Genomic DNA, 22218 nt, shown 5'->3' on the forward strand with positions numbered 1-22218 from the left:
GAAAAACTACAATTTGAAAAGACTAAATATATAACGTTATGTATATTAACTGAATGGTAAACTTCTAAGAACGTGAGGCTGTTTGTCATGATGACGTCTAAAGTCCCCGCCAAAGGATGTAGTCCCTTTTAGCAACTTGTTAGCAATCACCGTTTTTAAGACACAATACAGTTTAAAAAACCACAAGCAGGTTATAACTGGTGTGTTTTATTTCATAGATCAAAACGTGAAAATATTTAGAGGCTTTGTTAACCACAGACCTTATTTCAGGCGATTTAGCAAAAACCCATTCAAAAAACCCATAGACTTTAGGGCGAGGGAACCGGAAGTGCTAAAATGCTGACTCACTTCCGCGTTTTGGCCTACAAAGTGACGTCATAACTTCGGCAGTCTATTGAATGAATGAGTGGACATCTCCTATGTTTTAGCGTAGTGAGTGGAGTTTTCAGACGATCCCTTACATCTGAGAAACCGAATGTCCAACGAATGTCGAACGTCAAACTTTACCGCGCTCACATATTTTGCTATTAGTGCATAACGTCAGTTGCTGCGCATGTAACTTCTGTAAAGGATGATATTAATGAATAAACGAAATAAATACATTCTGGAGCTTTGGCAGTGAGGAGGGGGGAACTACCCGAACCCCTCCTGTCTACGGGCCGGTGTCTGACGATTTGTGCTGCCTTGTCGTAAAATGCTACCCAAGCGCGAATCGATCACAGAGAATGTCGATTCATTTTCTAGCTACTGTTTCCATAATGATGTAAATCTCACAATATTAAGACATCGTTTTTTCATTTAAAACAGGGCAAGTGTATGGGGAGCATATTTTTATATTTTAAATGAACCAGCAATTATCACATTTGATATAACAAGTAAAAATGACATTATTGTATATTATATGAAATACAATTATAATAAAATTATAAGTTATGAGTACTGTATACTGTACTGTTTTTATTTTTAAAACTGTGTGAAAAGTAAAAATTATCATAAAATATTCATCTTTGACCTGTCAAAGCACACCTTTCCTAACTGAAACTTTCAGTTATTCTTGTTCAGCTGGCTGACCGTACAAATATTCATATGGTAGTTAGCATTTTTTGACACATGAATATTTACCTTATGTTCACTGTCATTAGAAAAAACAATACTACATAATAATGTCTTCAAGATGTAAGGAGTTGCATATTTTGATAGACCAACGTGCCCTATCAAATAATGCTCCCAGTGCAAATTCACTTTATTTTACATCACTACTCACTCCATATGCACCTTAAGAATATGGAGAGTATGTTGAGATATTTTGTAATTATGCCTTCAAGATGTCAGGAGCAGCATATTCTGTAATAGCATCTTTAAGATGTCAGGAGTTGCATATTTTGATAGACCAACGTGCCTGAACAAAACTGTGAGTCTGCACATGCGCATAACCAGTAAGTAGCACATATCGATGGGTAGCACAAATCGTCAGAACACTTGTTCTGTGTTCTATTGATCATGGTTTAAATATTGGGGGCTGTACCTCGTACCTCCCCCTGTAAACAATGACCCCGATTACACTACTGCAAGAACCTCAAACAAAACACTGGAGTACTTTTAAAAGATCTGATGCGACTAACCTTGCTGTTATTACATTTGGGAAAGACTGACCGAGCGCCTGTGTAGTTCGCCATCCTCACACGACAGGTTTGTGTCTCACTCTTGTGGTCAGAGGACTGAATGAGAATCAAACAAATATTTTAAACAATAGTATATTTTCTCTCCCTGTGTTTAAGACAGTAATTTACCTCAGAAATGTATACAAACGTGTGGTTTAAATCTAATTTAGTCGACCTCTACTACTTCAGAAATGTTACCTGTTTATTTGCCTCAGGTCTGGAGAGATTACATTTAGTCGAAATGGCATCATTAATTAACAGAATGCAAACTATAAGACATGTATACAAACTTTTAACTATATTTGTACAGTGAAATATGGCTGAAGGCGGTTTAGTACAAGAACCTGCATTTAGAGCTACGAGTGTAGATGGAGATGATGACGATGAGGAAAATCGTGAGGTAAATGATTATTATTTTAATCATATCTCAGTTATGAAGTGATTTGTTGTGTCAGGAACACAGCGATGTGGTCTGTTTGTTTACTCGTAGATTTTTCTGAGTGTATTTGTTCAGCAAAGTCAAATTGGACTGAGTTACTATGACAGACGTGATTATACGCTGCATTTCATGCCGGACACAGTGGACAACAGCGACCTCCAGCTGCTGAATAGAGGTACTGCAGGACTCAATGGGTGGAGAGAGCAACTGGTCCTACTCCAATGGAAAACCTGGAAATACCATGAAAATTAATAAGCTCACAGTTAATTCACATGAACACATAAAACACATTTCTTGCAGGTACTGTGTCTGATGTTTGTATTTGCCATAAACTTGACTTGCATGTTAAATCAGGCTATAAAGTACATTGATTTGTGATGCATTTGGTTGATTGGGTCTTGATGTGGCCAGTGTATTAGTGTTTCCACTGTGGTGAATTTTTAATCAGTCATACAGGAGCTGAGTCCAAACGTCATCATAACAAGTGCCAAACAGGACCACAGCTTGACCCAGTTTTTCAAAAATCTCGGTAAACGCTTTATCTTTGTCTAAATTATACTTTTAGATTATCAGCACAGATAATCAATCTCTTAAACATCTTTAAATCTAGTGAGTTATCATGTTATCATTAAGACTGTCAAACCAGTGTCTAATTTAGGTTCTCAACATTTTTGCTTTAATTTCAGAATCCAATCCGGATTACAAGCCTGAGATCGTAATGTTTCCAAGTGCTAATTTTGGTAAATTGTGCCCTGTTCTGTGTCACTATAGATAGGGTTGCCACCCGTGCCGTAAAATGAGGGATCATCCCGTATTTAAAGATAAAATGATGTGTCCTGTATCGAATCAATAAAGGATGTGACTTGTCCCTTATTTAAGATGGTCAGATGGCATCACGGTGAAATGGTTCCAGATCCCTAATTTAACAAAGATACAAATTGGAAAATTTGCCTATGCTGCCTAATATGCTAATACTGTGGAGGGTGTGGGAAGGGACTGTCTAACATGCTAACATGCTAATACTGTGGAGGGTGTGGGAAGGGACTGTCTGAAAAGTCCACAAATGGTGCTAAAACTGGATTTTTTTCTATATAAATGTTCAAAAAGATCAGACAATGTATGAATACGTTTACTGAGTTATGAAGATAAGTACAGGTGAAGGAAAAAATAAACAAATAGAAAATTAAATCCATATATACCAACCAAAATGTTTACATAAATAAGATAAAGAGGACAAATAATCAAAAAATAAAATGAATATATTTTTAACATATAAAAGATGTATTTTTTATTAGTCAGGGGTCAGCAAAGTTCTCATTTTAGTATAGAAGAAATTATATAAATGTTTTATTAATAATGCATATTAACTCAACAAGTTTATTGCTAAAACGGTGGAGGATGTGGTTAGGGGCCGTGACCCCCCATTTAGGTGTCCCTAATTTGACAACTTCAGAAGTGGCAACCCTAACTATAGAGCTGTTTAGCCGTGACACATCAGTTTTTTGGTGAACCTGGAAAGGTTATTCGCCATGGGTTTCCTCTGGATTTTCCTATTGGTTTTTATAATGGGAGTTTTGTAGCTTCATAATGCACATTTGTAATTTATGTTGTAGAACAACTGTCCACGTATCATCAAGTAGGCTTTACCACAGACCATATTTTACTCATAATCCAAAACTGTCATATTTTTATTTTTATTATTATTATGCAAACAAAGAATGTGACTGTATTTACATGTAACAAATGCAAAATAACCAAGGCAAACAAACATACATACCAATGGCCAACATGACAAGTCTATCTCCTGTGTGTGTGTGTGTGTGTGTGTGTGTGTGTGTGTAAGTGTATCTGGGTGTTGGGGTGAAGAATATAAACAAAAGAACATCTAGAAATGCATAACAGATATAACAGTAGTAAAAACAAAAAATATGAATAATGACAATAATAATAAACAGGACGAGGAAGAATGCAAATAATAATAATATTCAGTTATTATAAGGCTGCCTCTGATCCCTCTGTGGCCACATCATAAATTAGTCCCCCGCCCATGTCACACCACAACGGGCCGTCAGGGAGAGATGCTGCGGGGCACAGGGCCCAAGGCCCACACCCCCCTCCCCTAGGACACTCCCCACTTGCCTATATTGGTCTTTTTTCTTCTTTTTTTCCTCCTTCAATAGGTGTGTATGTGTGTCAACTAGTCTGTGATGCACTGAAAACGAAAGGCGCACAGCGTAGAACCAGCCCAGGGCAAAGCCCAGGCCACCACACACATGCCACGCTTACCCTGTGTTGTTGTGTTCTCTTTTTTCCCTTTTTCTCCTTTTTCTGACACATTCCTTGTTAAGCTCATAATAGATGTGTATGTATCTCAGCTAATATGTGACGCATTAAAAAAAGCGAGGCATGCAATGCAGAACCAGCCCAAGGCAAGAAATCCAGGGTGAAAAAGTGCAGGGGGATGGCAGGAAGCAGGGCTGGACTGGTAATCTGTCATACCAGGCATTTTCCCGGTGGGCCGACGCACTTTGGTGCCGATCAGAGGCGGAATGGCCATCGGGACAACCGAGCGGGCCGGTAGGCCGCGATAAGCAAAAATGAGCCGCCACGTTATGCAGAACGGACCACAAAATGGCGCTGCAATATTCACGAAAGGACAGTGAATCCCCCCCGCTCTACAGTTGGGCGAGTTGCCATGTAAAATCACGGGCTGATTTCTCTTCCCAGTCCAGCCCTGGTGGGAAGGTACAAGCCCCAGGCCCCACACCTCACCCACCCACAAATAATCCCCGCTGCACCGGACATGGACTGGGATGCCACAGCCATAAAACTGCCATTATAATAACCCAAAGGAAAATCCAGAGGGAACCCATGGTGAATTCTCTTCCAGGTTTTTGGACATGAACAGTAGCCTGAACAGTATCAATTATTTACCCTCTCCCACCCTCTGCAGGCCTGGAGGTCAGTAAACAGCGACTGCTCTCTGCACACCTTCCGTTTCTCCCTCCCTCCATCACAGAGAGTGAAAAAATCCCCTATCTTTCCTCCTGTATCCCATTAGAATCAGTGATGATGGTGAGGCATCAGAGATTGGTGTGTCATGCTAGAGAAATATCCTTGCTGTTGAAATTAATGGGCATGTCATGACAATCTTCTTTATCATAGGTGAGGTCAATAGGAGGACTGTTGAAGTGTCTTGAAAGAAGGAGATTTGTAGAGATGGAGGACAGCAGTGTGGGCATCCCTGTATTTCAGTTTCTGACTTACACACTGTAAGACAATTTGTATCAATCATTCATTCAAATTACTGTTTAATACTGCACAACAATGATTGTCCACTTTTTCTGTGTACTCTGTTCTTGAAGTATTTTTCTGTTCATTTTCTAAGGATTAAAAAAAAATATTCTTCAAAAAAGTTCTAAGCCACGAACCAACCGAACAAGCTCTGGGTTGAATCACAATAATGACTCTTGTTTGAAAAAAAGTGTATACAATTCTAAAAAGTAAATAATCGACATTGCACTTAACATCTTTTATATGTGAATGAACTATTTTGTACTATCCAATGAAGCATTGCAAGTGACATATTTGAATAAAACAAATTACGAAACAATATGAAACTATATTGTCAGTAATTACAAATATAAGAGCAATATATTTGATTTGGTTCATTGCAATAAATCCATATGTAGTGTGTGAGCGTAGGGAGACCCACTTGATTACGTGGTTGACAATACTTCAGGGGAGTGGGAGATCGCTGCTGAGCTCTTGTCTAAATTTTTCACTAGTAACAGGGACTCAAAGCTCCTACAGAAGCATACTGTATACCATCGCTTCTTGAAAGGTTTACATGGTATACCTAATCTTTTTTAATTTCAGAACGCTACTGTTGCACTCTATAGACCTTGTGTTGTTTTGCTTTGTCTGTAAACATGAATAGTATTCTGTATTTTTACAATGATTAGTTTTACAAGTACAATTAGTTTTAAAGTCTGTTTGATTTGTTCACTATTTCACAGGAAGGATGTTGTATACATTGACAGGGATGCATACAGGTTGGTCATCCCCTGCTTCAGTTGTTGTGTTCATAAAATGTTTCTAAAAAGTTCTAAAACCTATGTACTCTTTCCTCAGTGCACTCCAGATCTTTAAATCTGAGCTGCATCCTTCCGTTTATAAGCTCCAGTCAGGAGAAAAAGAGGGACTAAGTCTTTATGGTAAACAACATTTTTCTGTTTACAATTTACAGTTAAATAAATCCTGTTATTGTGATTATGATGAAATATTGTATTATTTAAAGTTAGTGTTTACAGTTTATTTAAGAACATAACATTTTTATGGGACACTTGCATTGTGGGAAAACTATAGTTTCATTGTGCTCGCAGGCATACTGAATTGCTGCCGGAGCAAGTTTGGTTCTCTTCTTTTACGGTAATTTTTACCTACTTTTATATCAGACAATTCAGTGCATTTAAAAGGTGTTTAAGATTTATTATAAAATTTAAAAAAAATGAACCTCCTTTCTCCCTCTGTCTCTCTGTCTCAGCCAGTGGTTCCACAGACCTACTCGAGATCTGAATGTCCTAAAGAGAAGGCAGGAAGTGATCCGTTTCTTCACATCACCTCGTAACTCTGCTGACCTCAGCACATTACAGAGCTGCCTGCGGAATATCAAGAACATCTCGGTACAGTTTCAACCATCGTCCAACCATCGTCCAACCATCATTCAGATGATGTTGTGATTTTTTTAACTAAAAAACAGCTAGAATGAAGAAGAACAAGAAATGGTCAACAAATAATTGACTCAAAACCTGTCTTTCATACAGATGTTGCTGCAGAGAATGTCTCTCTCTCGCACTAAGGTCATCGACTGGCAAAATATTTACAAGGTGTGCGCACAAAATTCCATGAATTAATCGTAGCTAGTGTATACACTTCCTACAGAGTGCTTGCCATACATTTATTGTTCCCTGTTTGTCTCTTTTATTAGACGGTGTATAATGCAGTATGCATTAGGGACACTGTTCGCTCTCTACCCCAAACCATTCAACTTTTTCAAGATATCAGTGAAAACTTTACAGATGACATGTACTACATTGCCACATACATCAGTAAAGTGGTGAGAGAGAATAATAGAGCTCAGACCAACACATATTACGCTTTTTGTTTTAATAATTGTTTTATTTGTGTTTTTGTTAAATTATTACTAAATGGTTCTTAATGCATTATGCTTGACTTTCTTCATCACAGGTGGACTTTGATGGAAGTACAGCCGAGAATCGATTCACCGTAAGGCCAAATGTACACCCTGTTATCGACGAGAGTGAGTGGTTTTCCATGCATTTCTTGAGTTCTGAATAGTAACCACGTCTAACCACTATTCAATTCAATTGCTAGTGGTTTAAATCAGGAACCTTGTCAACTCTTGTCATCTCAGATTCAGATAAATCAACAACTATACAAAGCTGTATTATCTTCTTCACAGAGAAAAGAACAATGATGGGTCTTCCAGATTTCCTAACCGATGTGGCTCGTACAGAGCTGGAGAACCTTGACCCTCGTTTCTCCACCTGTAGCGTCATCTACCTCCCTCTGGTCTGGACATGATTAACGCTGCTCTCAATTCATTAAAGGGAGACATGTAATCTAATGCTTAAGACTCTGAGCTGTTAACATAAAGGGTGCTGGTTAAATTCCTTGTTGGAGTGGCCCAATAAATAAAGAGGCATTGAGGTCACCATTGTGCCCATGAGCAAGGCACTTGGCCCCAGATTGCTCCAGGGTGACGGTTTTTGCAGTTAGTGTCCTGCAGTGTAGTCAAATGACAAGCAACTATAGATCATGCATTAACCACTCTGACTGTTAACAGTTGAGTTCATACATTTTTTTTGTGGAAGCAGAGGTTGTGTATTGAAGAGGAAATAGCTTGTAATTGGTCATAGAATTTTTACAGAAGGTGAATTGTGTATTTTTACACCACTAGCAGCACCAAACAGAATTGCAAAAACATTGGCCAAATGCTTTTACAGTCTTCCATTGTTTTGACAAACTGGAAGTCCTACACCACACACATGTCATTGGTTGAGTCCGGAGCTGTCATGTTGTGCCAATCAAACAAACAGCGATATTATAAAAAGATACACAGAGCAACACTGGTTACATTTTTTGAAAAGTCAGCCTATGATGGGCTTTGTTAGTTGTTCTTGCACATTAAACTTATATGGGACAACCTTTTTTAAACATATTTAGGGATCTTATCATTAAAGTAGGTTTTAAATAATAGGTTTTAGGTTACACTGGTGCTATTTTATAATGACTGGCATAAGGAATGCATTTCAAGGCAAAGTCTGTAATAGCAGATATGATCAAATGCTTGTATACATTTTAATGGATAGTGATGGTATTATTTTGTTGATATCTGCAATAAAAATGTAGTATTTCATATTGTGTTTTGATGACAGATTGGATTTCTGCTGTCATTGCCAAGATTACCTACTATGCTGGATAAACAGAGCTTTGAGATTGATGGTCTTGACTTCATTGTGAGTATGCCAACATTATGTTGACTATGCACTGTTATTTAATTAAATTAAAATGTCCCTTTTTTTTTCTTTTCTATATGCGGATTTGTAGAAAATGTGTATGAATCGTTCCAATCAAATTTGCTTCCTTTCAACATAAGAGCTTGTTGACTAATGTCATCCCTCAGGCTGTGGTATCAAAATTGTTCCAATCATTGGTCATATCACAGAAATTACATGTGCATGTGGCGTGAATATCTCCTGCCTCTTTGTCATTCACTCATTAAAGTTCAAATGGATTGTTGATTTTTGTGTTATACATATTGGTTCAGTTTCTATCACAGGACCGACTGCATTACCGCAGTGCTCGAACCAAAGAGCTGGACACCATACTGGGAGACCTTCATTGTGATATTATAGGTAATATTTCTTTCTTTCTTTCTTCCTTTCTTTCTTTCTTGCTTTCTTAATGAACTGATTGCATGAAACTGGTGTCAATTTAAAACTGTACGTAACTGTATGTGTGTTTTTATCCAGATTTGGAGATGTCTGTAATGAGGGAGCTTCAAGCCTTGGTGCTGCAGCGGAGTGGCTGTATGTACAAGGTCATGACCCTGTGTGCAGAGTTGGACTGTCTCATGGCTTTGGCTCAAGCCTCTCAGGACCATGGCTACCGCTGTCCAACTCTGACACCGAACCACAGACTTGCCCTGGTTGAATCACGGTACACATCCTAGGCAATTCTAGACTCTATTTAGGCTTCAGCCTCCCTGTATTTCATCTCTGGCCCCTTAAAATGTGTGATTTAATCAGCTGTCAGCATGCAAATGATCACTTTAGCCTTGCTAAATATGATGTGATCATGTGTTCTCTTTTCGTGTTTACGGAAAGTAGTGGCTGGAGTAAGCTATCTTATGTTATTTCACTCTGACCCCTCCTTAATAGTCGTTTATAAACTCACTGTTCTCTGAGGCAATATCTGCACACAGCTGTCAGAGATGTGCTTCAAGTTTACATTGCTTAACTGCGGCCTGCTCTCCATTCTAGTGACATCACAAAATAAAATACAACTTTATGCGTTATTCTCACAAAGTTTGACACCAGAAAATCGAAATGTTCTTGGCCTTATTTCTAAACAATATTTCTATTGTTTTAGAGCAACTTACTTTTACTTACTTTTGTTTATATTGCATTGTGCACATCATCTCTTCTGATGAGTTGAATGCTGTGTGTTTCTTATTTGCTACAACACTCTATCTCTCATTCTCTCTCTCTCTCAGACACCCTTTGCTTGAGCTGTGTACTCCAGTCTGTGTATCAAACAGTTATTTCAGCACTGAAACTGAGGGCAAAGTGAAAGTTATTACAGGGCCAAACTCCTCTGGCAAGAGCATCTACCTCAAACAGGCAAGCACAGCACAAAACATCATAGATATCACATTCACAACACACAACATAGAGGTAGCACTCTAAAATTAGAATAAAGCCATGAAAGACAGAGTTCCATGACCCTTGATTGAGAATAATCTTGAATATAAGTCTAGACATTGTTTCCTGTATAACTATTGAGGAGTACTATTGAATCTGCAGTGCCTGTAAGCTTGTTAATTCTATGTGGTGAAAGAAAAAGACTGCATGTCACAAATTAATATATTGGCAAAAAATGGACAATACAACTATTATACAACTTTTGTTTTGTCCATCCTAGCTGCATACAACAATGAATATACAGCACATAGAAACGAATCCCTTGATTGATGCAGTTCTTTTTATTTAATTAGTCAAATCGAGGGGTGTAATGGTTCATATTTCTAACAGTTCGGTTTGTATCAAGGTTTAAGGGTCACGGCTTTGGTACTGTTCTGTAGTTGCTTTGTTAAAAAAAAAAAAATTACTGTCAAATCCATGGGATGAGATGTGATAATGCTGCTTGAGTATTTTAATCATACAAGGAAATCCCACATGAACACCCCAAGTGCTTTAGTTATTGTTTCATGTCTGTCTGAATTAGTACTGAGTGCCTGCTTAAAAATGGAAGGGAGTGTGTGCAGTTTCGGCTCACCTGCGTCTCTCCCTGGGTTATGTCGGAGTAAATGATTAATCACGTATAAGTGTATTACTATAACGGCATCTTATTGCCATTAATCAAAGCACATTATTGACACTCGCGATAGATTACATCCGTGCGAGGGAACAAGAACTCATGTGAGTGTATTAAATAAACCCTCACGTGCATTATTGACATATATTACCAGTATACAGCACTCGTGTCGAGCGATGTCTGGAAACAATGCCTGTTTTGTAAACGTCTTTTGACCATCGCTGTTGTAATTGACTGCAAAAAGAAAATGTTCATTTTCTACATTTGCCATTTTCAACTACACACAACGCTTGCATGTCATCAAGTTGACCCACGTAAAACACAGGTGGAGCGTATTCATTTACAGATCCATTCAGGTGCATTAGCGGAGGTTGTAACTGTGCCTGTCTGTTTAATGCTTTTTTTCTTGACCAAAACTTGTGCTCCAGATGCGTCATTAAAAATTAGGTGAACCGACCGTGGGGCCAATGCTTCCCGAACCGTGGGTGGCGAACGGTACGGTTCGTTTTTTTACCGAGAACCGTTAAACCCCTAGACAAATCTACTGCCAAATCAAACTGAATCAAACACACCTATTTGGATCGGTCCAACAAAGACTCTCTTGAAGGCAGTGTTAAAAATTTAAAATTATCTTTAAATTATCTAATTACTGACTGGTTGTTCAAATGACAACATTAGATTAAAGCTACATATCCACAGTTTTGTTTTCATCAAACCGCACAATAATGACTCTTAAGACATTACCGACATTACAGCTTAATTTTCTGATATAACATAATTTTCTGTAAAGCTGCTTTACGATGTGTGTTGTAAAAAGCTCTATACAAAAAATAATAATAATAATTAAATCCTAAATAAATACTAAATCCTGTTTGGAAACACTGAGTCATAATATGTACACATGCCATCAATGACCGTTTACCTTAAAGGTGGGTCTGATTGTGTTCATGGCCCTGATTGGCTCAGATGTACCTGCTAAAGAGGCAGAGATCGGGCTAGTGGATGGAATCTTCACCCGCATGCAGAGCCGTGAGTCTGTATCAGTGGGTCTAAGCACCTTCATGATCGACCTAAACCAGGTGACGCCACAGGCATGCACGCATAGGCCCTGTTTACACTTTGTATTTCTGTGATATTCGTCTTGGGATATCCAATCACATGTGGTTAGAGACAGATTGCTGTTTATACTTGGTAATGTTTTATACTGTGCATGCTTTTTAATAACCAGAATTATTAATATTTAATTAAGCATTCTAATACTGATTGTTCGTGGATCGATCCAGAATTGTTTGACAAAGAATCACAATGCATAAGTGAATTACATTTTCCCCCCATCACAATTAAACTGTGATGTCATCATTCAGATCCAGATGTTTTCCAGTAATTGTGATACAGTACATGTATTCTAATCTAGATGGCTCAGTCTCTGAACCACAGCACAGCAGATTCTCTTGTTCTGGTGGATGAATTTGGTAAAGGAACCAACACAGTAAGTGTGAAACAGCACGTAAGATAGAGCTCGTAGGAACAAATCATTTTTAGTAGTTGGAGAACAGAGAGGACTCGTTTAAGCAAATATTATATGTGTTACAGGTGGATGGATTGTCTCTCCTGACTGCATGTCTCAGTCACTGGTTGCGTCAAGGTTCACAGTGTCCTCACGTGCTCTTGTCGACTAACTTCCACAGCCTCATACAGTTGGGCATGATGCCTGATTCCCCATTGCTGTCTTTACTGGTATCACTGTTTTTCATTGTCACTCGTCATTTCTCATTTATGTTGAACTGGCTGATATGGCAGTTGTTTTGGGCTTATAGATGAAATTATCATTACCTCACAACACAGGCAACCACGCTTCCGGGTCATCCAAGTAATCCATTATGTTTTATACAGATAATTCCAATTGTTTTCTGTCATTTAACAGATACAAAATGAAAGAAAGAAAACTTTTTGCAACTAGCACATTAATTTTCATTTCATCCATCTTCACGTTATACTGTATATGGTCCTTCACTTACTCTCTCTGTACGCTTGAGTTTGAGGGGGAAAAAAAGCGCTTTGATCAGACTCAGTCTATACAGTCATTGTAGTCCTAAACAAGTGTGGTATTTATAAAAAAGAGTTTTTGTGTGTCACTTTTACTTACCTATTAATAACACAGGATTCAACAAACAAACTAACTTTGTAAGGCTCAATGCAACAAACCTAGAAAAATCTATTAATACTAAGGCTGCAATGCACAATGTATGCACAGAACAATATGCATAAAATGACAACATTAAAGCATGAATAATGTAACATACGTGTTAGATGGTTTACATTTAAATGTAAGCTACACTTCAGAAAATATTTAGTCTAATTTGTTACACAGTGCTTATTTATGAACGGCACTGTGTTTAAAATATGGCTCCTGTTTCCGGTGTGAGAACGTTGTGCACACTTGTGCTGCTGCTTTACGCTGGTGGCCGCTGGTTTTTGTCTGTTGTTGTCATGTGTTTTCATTTCGTTTTTTGCTTCAGCTATTCCTGGGTCTGATTGGATCTATACACAGTTGGATGAACTGCCTCTGGAATACATTTCTACTAGAGATCGACTGATATTGTTTTTTAAAACCAATACGATAACGATTATTTTTATGTTGTTTACATATCCGATAACATCTTTATTTTACAGAGAAAATATTAAACCGAGAAAAACATGGCAAAAAGGTTATGTTACAAAAATAATCACGTACCATGTTTTATATATAATTATTACAACAACAATAATAATATTAATAGGAAAAATTTAACATATTTAACAACCTCAACCTCCAACTTCAAATGGAGAACATAAATAAAAGAAAAGGGAGTCATTGCATGAATGTAGTCTTCCATTTTAAACAAGACCTACAGTTTAAATAATATTTCATCAGTATCTAGATTATAGCAGCTGCCTCACGACCTGCTGACAGAGCTGACATTTTTGGTTTTACAGTGAACAGCATCTGCAGCTTATCTTGAAGCAAATGACACGCAAATCTCATTAATGCTCTCATTGTCATTCGACACCAAGCTATTTTAGACTCGTTTATTGTGACACAAGTATTTTGCCCCATGATGTCTTTACGTTTATGCAAAACTTTTACTCAAACCGTGTCCTGAGATAATACATTTACACAGAGCTGTAATCATGTCGATGATGATTCATAGTGAAATAAAGTTTAATAAGTAAATGTTAATATAATTTAGGGAATTTTAAACAAGTGGATTGTGTTAAAACCTGCGCTGGCATATGGTGGCCATTCTGGCACACTGCCAGTCATTCCATTGGAACATGAGCATCTACCTGAATGACAATTTTACAAGACTAATAAACACAGCCAACAGAGAATTCAATTCCCAACATGCACTCATCCAAGGCTCTTCCAGTTGATTAATGTGAAGTAATGTTACGTCTTTGGGACTTTGCAGGATTTGTCTTTATGTGAGTTTGTCTCCGTTTCTGAGTGCTTAAACTACACATCAAGCATTTAAGTAACACTTCTGACTAGAACATTAATGGCTGTTATGTTTAATAAAATGTCATTCAAGCGATACATTGCAAAATCTAGTTACATTATTTACCTTTGGACAACCCCCAGCTTTATTTCCTTTCCTCTCACACACACTGTAGCAATGGCCATCTTGCGTGCAATTTCAGGAACTCCCGCTAGATGGCGGCAGTTATCAGTAGATCCGATATTACAAAAACGATATTGACCAATAAACGATAAAGAAAAATGCTTGAATATTGGAAAAAATATCGGAAAATCTGATTATCAGTCGATCTCTGATTTTTACCTGGACTCATTATGCTAAGAAACCTGTAGACTGACCTGCCTCTTTTTTTTGTTTGTTCCCACCACCGATCTCTGAGCCCTCTTCCTTCAGACCCATTTCCTCCTCGACACTTTGGTACAGTGAGTTTCCACTTTATTTTATCATTTGTGTTGGAAATCCTTGGTATGGTTGGGTAGCCTTCCTTCCTATGGTTTATGGTGTGGGTCTGACATGGTTCTAGCTAACGCAGCATTATCGGTTAAGTGTCTTTTCGGGTAGCGAACTGTTATTGGCCATGTCTCTCTATAGCTTCCCTCAAATGCTGCTACTTGGTCTGTTTGGAGTATTTTTTGTTGGCCTTAACCCTACTCTATCATCCGTTATGGTTGTCCAATACTCAGCTTCTGAACTCAGAACTTTGAAAGGATTTTTCCAACTTACCACAGATACATATTAGCAGAGTAAATAACTCAGAATTGTATGTCGTCTGCGTTATATACATCATTCACAGAGGATTTTTTTGGTCCGTCCACAGCTCATCTCCGACTATCATTCCTATTAATTGGTCAAACTGTCTAGTCCTCCCTAAATCTCCAACTTGGAACCATAAAATTAATTTTGACAATCTGAGATAATTTCCCATTGATCCCCACTATGGAAACCAAAACCCTCTCCATCCAACTTAGACTGTGCTTTGCTAAACTGTTGGTCTTTAATGGGTAAATCATCACTACTCGATGACATGATTACTGATAAAAAACTTGACATGCTTCTACTTACTGAAACTTGGCAGGTGCCCAGTAACTTTCTGAATTTAATCCTGCTTACACTGCCTGGATACACAAAATTTTCTAATCCACGACCTCATTGAAGAGGTGGAGGACTTTCTGTGATTTGCCGTGAGAGTATTAAATTAACTTTGACTGCGTTTCAAGATGTTTCCTCTTTTAAGTATATAGTCTTTAAAGTTGATGGTCATCTATCATTGGCTGTAATTTTAATCTATCTACCTCCAAAGTCTCATCCTGGCTTTGTTTTCTGAACTACACGATTCACTGACTATTTCTTGTGCCTTGTCCTTATCTGTTATTGTGCAAGGTGATTTCAGTGTACATGAAAATACTCCTCGAGCTAATGAACTGACGTATGTATTTAAATGTTACAACCTTATACTGCATGTTGACTTTGCAACTCACTCTAGGGGTCATATATTAGAACTTATTTGTACATCTGGCTTATTTAATGTCTGTCTCTGACTCTCATTTAGCCATTTCTGACCACAAGCTCACAAAATGTAGCTTTAGTTTTAATATATATATATATATACAGTGAGGAAAATAAGTATTTGAACACCCTGCTATTTTGCAAGTTCTCCCACTTGGAAATCATGGAGGGGTCTGAAATTGTCATCGTAGGTGCATGTCCACTGTGAGAGACATAATCTAAAAAACAAAATCCAGAAATCACAATGTATGATTTTTTAACTATTTATTTGTATGATACAGCTGCAAATAAGTATTTGAACACCTGTCTATCAGCTAGAATTCTGACCCTCAAAGACCTGTTAGTCTGCCTTTAAAATGTCCACCTCCACTCCATTTATTATCCTAAATTAGATGCACCTGTTTGAGGACGTTAGCTGCATAAAGACACCTGTCCACCCCATCCAATCAGTAAGAATCCAACTACTAACATGGCCAAGACCAAAGAGCTGTCCAAAGACACTAGAGACAAAATTGTACACCTCCACAAGGCTGGAAAGGGCTACGGGAAATTGCCAAGCAGCTTGGTGAAAAAAGGTCCACTGTTGGAGCAATCATTAGAAAATGGAAGAAGCTAAACATGACTGTCAATCTCCCTCGGACTGGGGCTCCATGCAAGATCTCACCTCGTGGGGTCTCAATGATCCTAAGAAAGGTGAGAAATCAGCCCAGAACTACACGGGAGGAGCTGGTCAATGACCTGAAAAGAGCTGGGACCACCGTTTCCAAGGTTACTGTTGGTAATACACTAAGACGTCATGGTTTGAAATCATGCATGGCACGGAAGGTTCCCCTGCTTAAACCAGCACGTCAAGGCCCGTCTTAAGTTTGCCAATGACCATTTGGATGATCCAGAGGAGTCGTGGGAGAAAGTCATGTGGTCAGATGAGACCAAAATATAACTTTTTGGTCATAATTCCACTAACCGTGTTTGGAGGAAGAAGAATGATGAGTACCATCCCAAGAACACCATCCCTACTGTGAAGCATGGGGGTGGTAGCATCATGCTTTGGGGGTGTTTTTCTGCACATGGGACAGGGCGCTGTATTAAGGAGAGGATGACCGGGCCCATGTATTGCGAGATTTTGGGGAACAACCTCCTTCCCTCAGTTAGAGCATTGAAGATGGGTCGAGGCTGGGTCTTCCAACATGACAATGACCCGAAGCACACAGCCAGGATAACCAAGGAGTGGCTCTGTAAGAGGCAAATCAAGGTTCTGGCGTGGCCTAGCCAGTCTCCAGACCTAAACCCAATAGAGAATCTTTGGAGGGAGCTCAAACTCTGTGTTTCTCAGCGACAGCCCAGAAACCTGGCTGATCTAGAGAAGATCTGTGTGGAGGAGTGGGCCAAAATCCCTCCTGCAGTGTGTGCAAACGTTTGACCTCTGTAATTGCAAACAAAGGCTAATGTACCAAATATTAACTTTGATTTTCTCAGGTGTTCAAATACTTATTTGCAGCTGTATCATACAAATAAATAGTTAAAAAATCATACATTGTGATTTCTGGATTTTTTTTTTAGATTATGTGTCTCACAGTGGACATGCACCTACGATGACAGTTTCATACCCCTCCATGATTTCTAAGTGGGAGAACTTGCAAAATAGCAGGGTGTTCAAATACTTATTTTCCTCACTGTATATATTAAAACTAAAGCTACATTTTGTGAGCTTGTGGTAAATGAGAGTCAGAGACAGACATTAAATAAGCCAGATGTACAAATAAGTTCTAATATATGACCCCTAGAGTGAGTTGCAAAGTCAACATGCAGTATATATATATGCCATGCATGGAAAATAAATGTTTTACCCTACCGTAAAATCAGCTCTGTCGACCCCAAATCTTTTTCTGCTTCAATATGTGCCTCTCATCTATTAGACTCCTTACTTTCTCACTGTACATAAATGGTCTGTTCCAACTATAATGATGCTATTTGTAATGCACTTGAAAAGCATGCATCTGTTCCAACTAGGCTGGTTCCCTCCAATCGTGCTTAACCCTGGTTCACTCCTGAGCTCCGGACTTACTGTTCACTCTTTGGCTTATGCAGAACACCTGCTTAACTATTGGGATGCTATCACTGCTGCACGCTCCTCTTCTCAATTAAAAACACTCTATGCAGACTTAAAGCACTGTAAACAAATTCATTATGCCTCCAGAAGGTAGTGTATCTTGCTCTGATGAGCTTGTGCAATGTTTTCACAGACAAACTAAAATCTATCTATTTGTCTTTCACCAGTGATTCCCCACATATTTCTCACTCAGGACCTACACTACCAGCCACACGTTTTGAAACACTTGACTGAAATGTTTCTCATGATCTTAAAAATCTTTTGATCTGAAGGCTTATGCTTAAGCATTTTTTTAATTGATGACTTGGACCAAATAATAAAGAAAAGAAGCCAATAAGTGCCCAACATAGATGGGAACTCCTTTAATACTGTTTAAAAAGCATCCCAGGGTGATAACTCAAGAAGTTGGTTTAGAAAATGTCAATAGTACATTTCTGCAAATTCTAGACAAAGGGTGACTTTGAAGAGGCTAAAATATAGCACAGTATTTTATTTTTTATTTTTTGTCACAACATAATTCCCATATTTCCATTTATGTTATTCCATAGTTTTGATGACTTACATGACTGAATTTAAGATGACTGAAGAAAACAAATTATAATAAAGAATAAGTGTTTCAAAACTTTTGACTGGTAGTGTATGTCACACTGTTCAAATTACTCTCTGACCACTTTCGCTCCTACTACTCCTTCTGCTGTTAGTGATCTAATTATGAAGTCTTAACTCTTCTCCCAGTCAACTTGACCCTGCTCCCACCTCTCTACTCAGAAAGAGTGTCTCTGAAATCTCAGCTACTGTCTCACATTTGATTAATTGTAGCCTAACCTCTGCCACAGTCCCACCTGAGCTAAAACTGCTTCAGTTACTTAAATTCTAAAGGAACCTGGAATAGATCCTTTAAATCTGAATAGTTACAGGTCACATTTACTGTTTGTAGCATACATCTTAGAATGAGTACTGGCCTCTCAGCTGCTCTCTTAAATTTAACCTTACCAGTCTGATTTCTGCACATCTCACAGCACTCATCTCTTTCTTTTGATTCTCATATTTCCACTGTTGTTAAACATTATTTCTATCACTTACAGAATATACGCCTCTGATCCTTTCTCACTTTGGCGGATGCCAAAACATTGGTGCACGCTGTGATCACCTCATGTCTTAATTATTGCAATGCCCACTCTGTTGGTTTATCAAAAAAAAAAAAAAATGCAGCATCAAGTTCTCACCTTCACTAAGTGCTCTGTCCGTATCACCCCTCTTCTGCATAATCTCCATTGGCTTCCCATTGCATCTGAATTCAATTCAAAATACTCCTTACATTTAAGGCTTTAAATGGATTTGCTCCAGTCTATTTGTCTGATCTACTCCACCCGTATCTCCCCATTCTGTTCTTTAGATCCATTGAACTTGGACTTTTTTCAGTTCCATGTTTCGATTATCCACCGTAGGTGGTGGGCCATTCTGTGCTGTGGCTCCTAAACTACAGAACTCACTAAGTCTTAGTCTTCGTAATTTCACCTCATTATCCATTTTCAATTCCCAGCTCAAAATTAATCTCTTCTCTATACAATTTTAATAATCCACTTATAAAATAAGTTATGGTTTGTTTGTTTGTTCCCCCCATTTGTGTACTTTATTGGGTACATTCGCAATGTGTCAATGAAATGTCTAAATCATACCAGCTTATTGTAAAGCAACCTTGAGCTTGGGAAAGGTGCTATATAAATAAAACTACTTCTTCTTCTTCTTCCTTTTAAATTGTTGTTGTTTGAAAGACTCTTGAGACGGCTATAGAGGGGGAAGAGCTGGTGTTCTTGTACGAAGTTAAAGATGGCATTTGCCAGTCGAGTTATGCGGGTAATATTGCCACACTTGCTGGCATCCCCCCTGCCTTGGTCAAGAGAGGAGTTGAGGTATGACATGGTTTAAAAAGAAAATGTCTTCCATTTTAACCATATATTTTCATGCTTTTATGTTTTTTTTTATTATTTATATTGTTGTCTCTAGTGGATAAATTTAACATCCTACATTTTTTTGTCTGTGCAGGCTTCAGATTTGTACAGAACAGGAAGGCCCATAAAAAAGATAGACAGGCCCTCTGCTGATGAACAGAACAACAGGTAGGGGATAGTTCTTTTTAAGATTATGTCACATACTGGTAGAACAATGGTTCAATTCATGTCAGGGTTTGGAAATGCAATTAAATCTGGAGTAATTGCTCAGCAAGTACAAAGCAGTTTTGAGGAAATCACACAAATCGCTTTATTCAGTACAGTTCAGTTGGAAGACCGAGCTTTTATCGCTTGTTGTCTTTTCACAAAATGCTGCAATTAACCCAGGAATCAACATGTGCAACTAGCAAACCAAGTCATGCTGCTCTGTTCTGAATGTTTAATATACTTCCTGATTCAGGTGTGCTGAAGTGGTGGAGAAATTCATCATCCTTGATCTAGATGATCCGGATCTGGATCTCGAGTTATACATGAAAGATGACTTGCAACCAGCTCTTGAAGAGTTGCTGTGACACTTAAAGGAAAGTGAAAGCTTAAGTCACTGTGGGTTCCTGGAAAAAATATATATTGTTCAATGTGCTCCCTGTTCTCAACCAAAAAGTTTAAAGCTTAAAGATAAAACTTTGTTTTGAACCATATCTGTAGCTGTCTTCTGAATTGCAAATGTTGAGTGTAAAAGTGATTGACATTGAATCATAAGATTAAGTAAATTCTAGTTTCATTTCATATATAACATAAATTTCAAATAGCAACCAACACAACAAGACTGGTGTATTTGTTTGGTTTGATATTTTTAATTAAGGGAACTTTCTGGACTCCTTATTTGAACCAATCATTCAATTATTAACACTCTAGGGGGTTGACTTGATTTCAGAGGAGTGCTGCTGAGTTTCCTCAAGTAATCACTTGTCACGGGCCCAGCATTGGAAGGAAACAAATACTCACACTGAGTTTATCATATCAATTAAGTTCTCATCTGCCATAAGAGAACCACAAAGATCTGATTAAACAGATTACCCTGTGTGTGAAACAACAATCACAGAGGCACATTTAAAGTGATAGGTCACTAAAATGTCATCATTCATTAGCCTTCATGTCGTTACAAACTCCTACGACTTTATTCCATGGAATGCAAAAGTAGGTATTTTGTAGAACGTTATCCACCATTTATTTTCATTGTATTGAAAGAAGATTGAAGTAGATATTGACTGAAATAAACACTATCTAACATCTAATTTTGTGTTCCATGGGATAAATAAAGTCATACAGGTTTAAAACAGCATTAGGGTGAGTAAATGATGACAGAATTTTCTATTTTGGGAGAACTATCCCTTTAATGGTGAACATGCTGTATAAGTCTTAATTAAGTTCTTTAGCCCATGTTCCACCTTGTTTGAACATCTCTTGTGGTCAGACTTGGAAGTTCTAAAACACAACCAGAGATGTGATGTAATGAGTACAACATTTATAAAGGGACAAAATAAAAACAATGGGTGCTTTAAAAGTTATAAGATGTAGCCTGCAGTGTGGCTTTTATTTTCAGCCTCAGGTAATTTGTACATACATCATCATTCAAATAATTTATTTAGCTTTCTTAGGTCCCTTCAGGTACACCCAGCAGCAGTGCTGCTATTACAATATTCACGAAAATTGTTTTTATGCCATAATGATTATTAATTTACTGTCCGCTTATGTGTTGTAAAGGATGTTGGAGAAACAAATAGAATATTGTAATGGTGTACTTGGTCAGATTACACATTACATAGGGTAATTTTGCTATATTGACAAGACACACACATCTGTTCAGTCAGCAAATCTGACACCATGAATTTAAATAATTTAAGATATCTGTAACTTCATATGGCTAGGAAACAATACCAAAAACAGCATATATAATGAAAATTCAAGAAAAGGAAATACACTATTGCTCTCGTTCTTTCTCGCTTTCTCCCATTTTAGGTTAAAATATAGGATGAGAAGAGAATCAGATGTGTTTGTAGCTTTCAGAACATTATGCCGTTGTTTGAGATATTTCTGTTGCTAACTGTTACTGTTTATTTACTGTACATGTAAGCTTGTAAATATTCACAAACACCTGAAAATGGCCCAAACATACAGGAAGCAGAATCTAAGAACCATGTACCACCATTAAAAAATACTTGTTTTGACATATGCATATGGTAAATCATTACATACTGACATTGATTAAAGATTATATTGTACTGATTAAAAAATTCAAATGACTCAAAAACGTAATGATTACTTATGTAATCTCTTTTCCCTGATGGAGGGAATGAGATATTGTGTCGATGTAGTGACACTAGGGGTCCCTTCTGGGAGCCCTAGACAT

The 22218-nt window shown here is 37.9% G+C and overlaps 1 protein-coding gene across 2 annotated transcripts; it reads left to right on the forward strand.

Annotated features, from left to right (window-relative positions):
- The first annotated feature begins 1466 nt into the window (after positions 1-1466).
- msh5 (mutS homolog 5) lies at positions 1467-20615 on the forward strand. 2 transcript variants are annotated; one of them, XM_052110361.1, is made up of 25 exons: positions 1467-1689; positions 1972-2061; positions 2152-2275; positions 2549-2629; positions 2787-2840; positions 5054-5175; positions 5266-5372; positions 6120-6155; positions 6235-6317; positions 6486-6531; positions 6647-6785; positions 6927-6989; positions 7091-7219; positions 7351-7423; positions 7586-7695; positions 8562-8642; positions 8954-9041; positions 9159-9345; positions 9902-10028; positions 11652-11801; positions 12137-12211; positions 12316-12459; positions 19632-19769; positions 19903-19976; positions 20269-20615. In XM_052110361.1, the coding sequence occupies exons 2-25, from the start codon at positions 1978-1980 to the stop codon at positions 20378-20380; spliced, it is 2427 nt and encodes an 808-aa protein (XP_051966321.1). In that variant the 5' UTR covers positions 1467-1689; positions 1972-1977; the 3' UTR covers positions 20381-20615. The 2 variants fall into 2 exon arrangements, with proteins under 2 accessions (XP_051966321.1, XP_051966322.1); XM_052110362.1 differs by lacking the exon at positions 6120-6155.
- Positions 20616-22218: the final 1603 nt, after the last annotated feature.

This window comes from Xyrauchen texanus, chromosome 38 (assembly GCF_025860055.1).
Source record: "Xyrauchen texanus isolate HMW12.3.18 chromosome 38, RBS_HiC_50CHRs, whole genome shotgun sequence".
In the NCBI taxonomy this organism is placed as follows: Eukaryota; Metazoa; Chordata; class Actinopteri; order Cypriniformes; family Catostomidae; genus Xyrauchen; species Xyrauchen texanus.

Bases quoted from the DNA above. Each gene is read 5' to 3' on its own strand.
- msh5 (XM_052110361.1), top strand. From the start codon at position 1,978: ATGGCTGAAGGCGGTTTAGTACAAGAACCTGCATTTAGAGCTACGAGT. The intron at 2,630-2,786 runs GTAAACGCTTTA...CTTTAATTTCAG, and splicing joins CCAGTTTTTCAAAAATCTCG to AATCCAATCCGGATTACAAG. The intron at 7,696-8,561 runs GTCTGGACATGA...TTTTGATGACAG, and splicing joins GCGTCATCTACCTCCCTCTG to ATTGGATTTCTGCTGTCATT.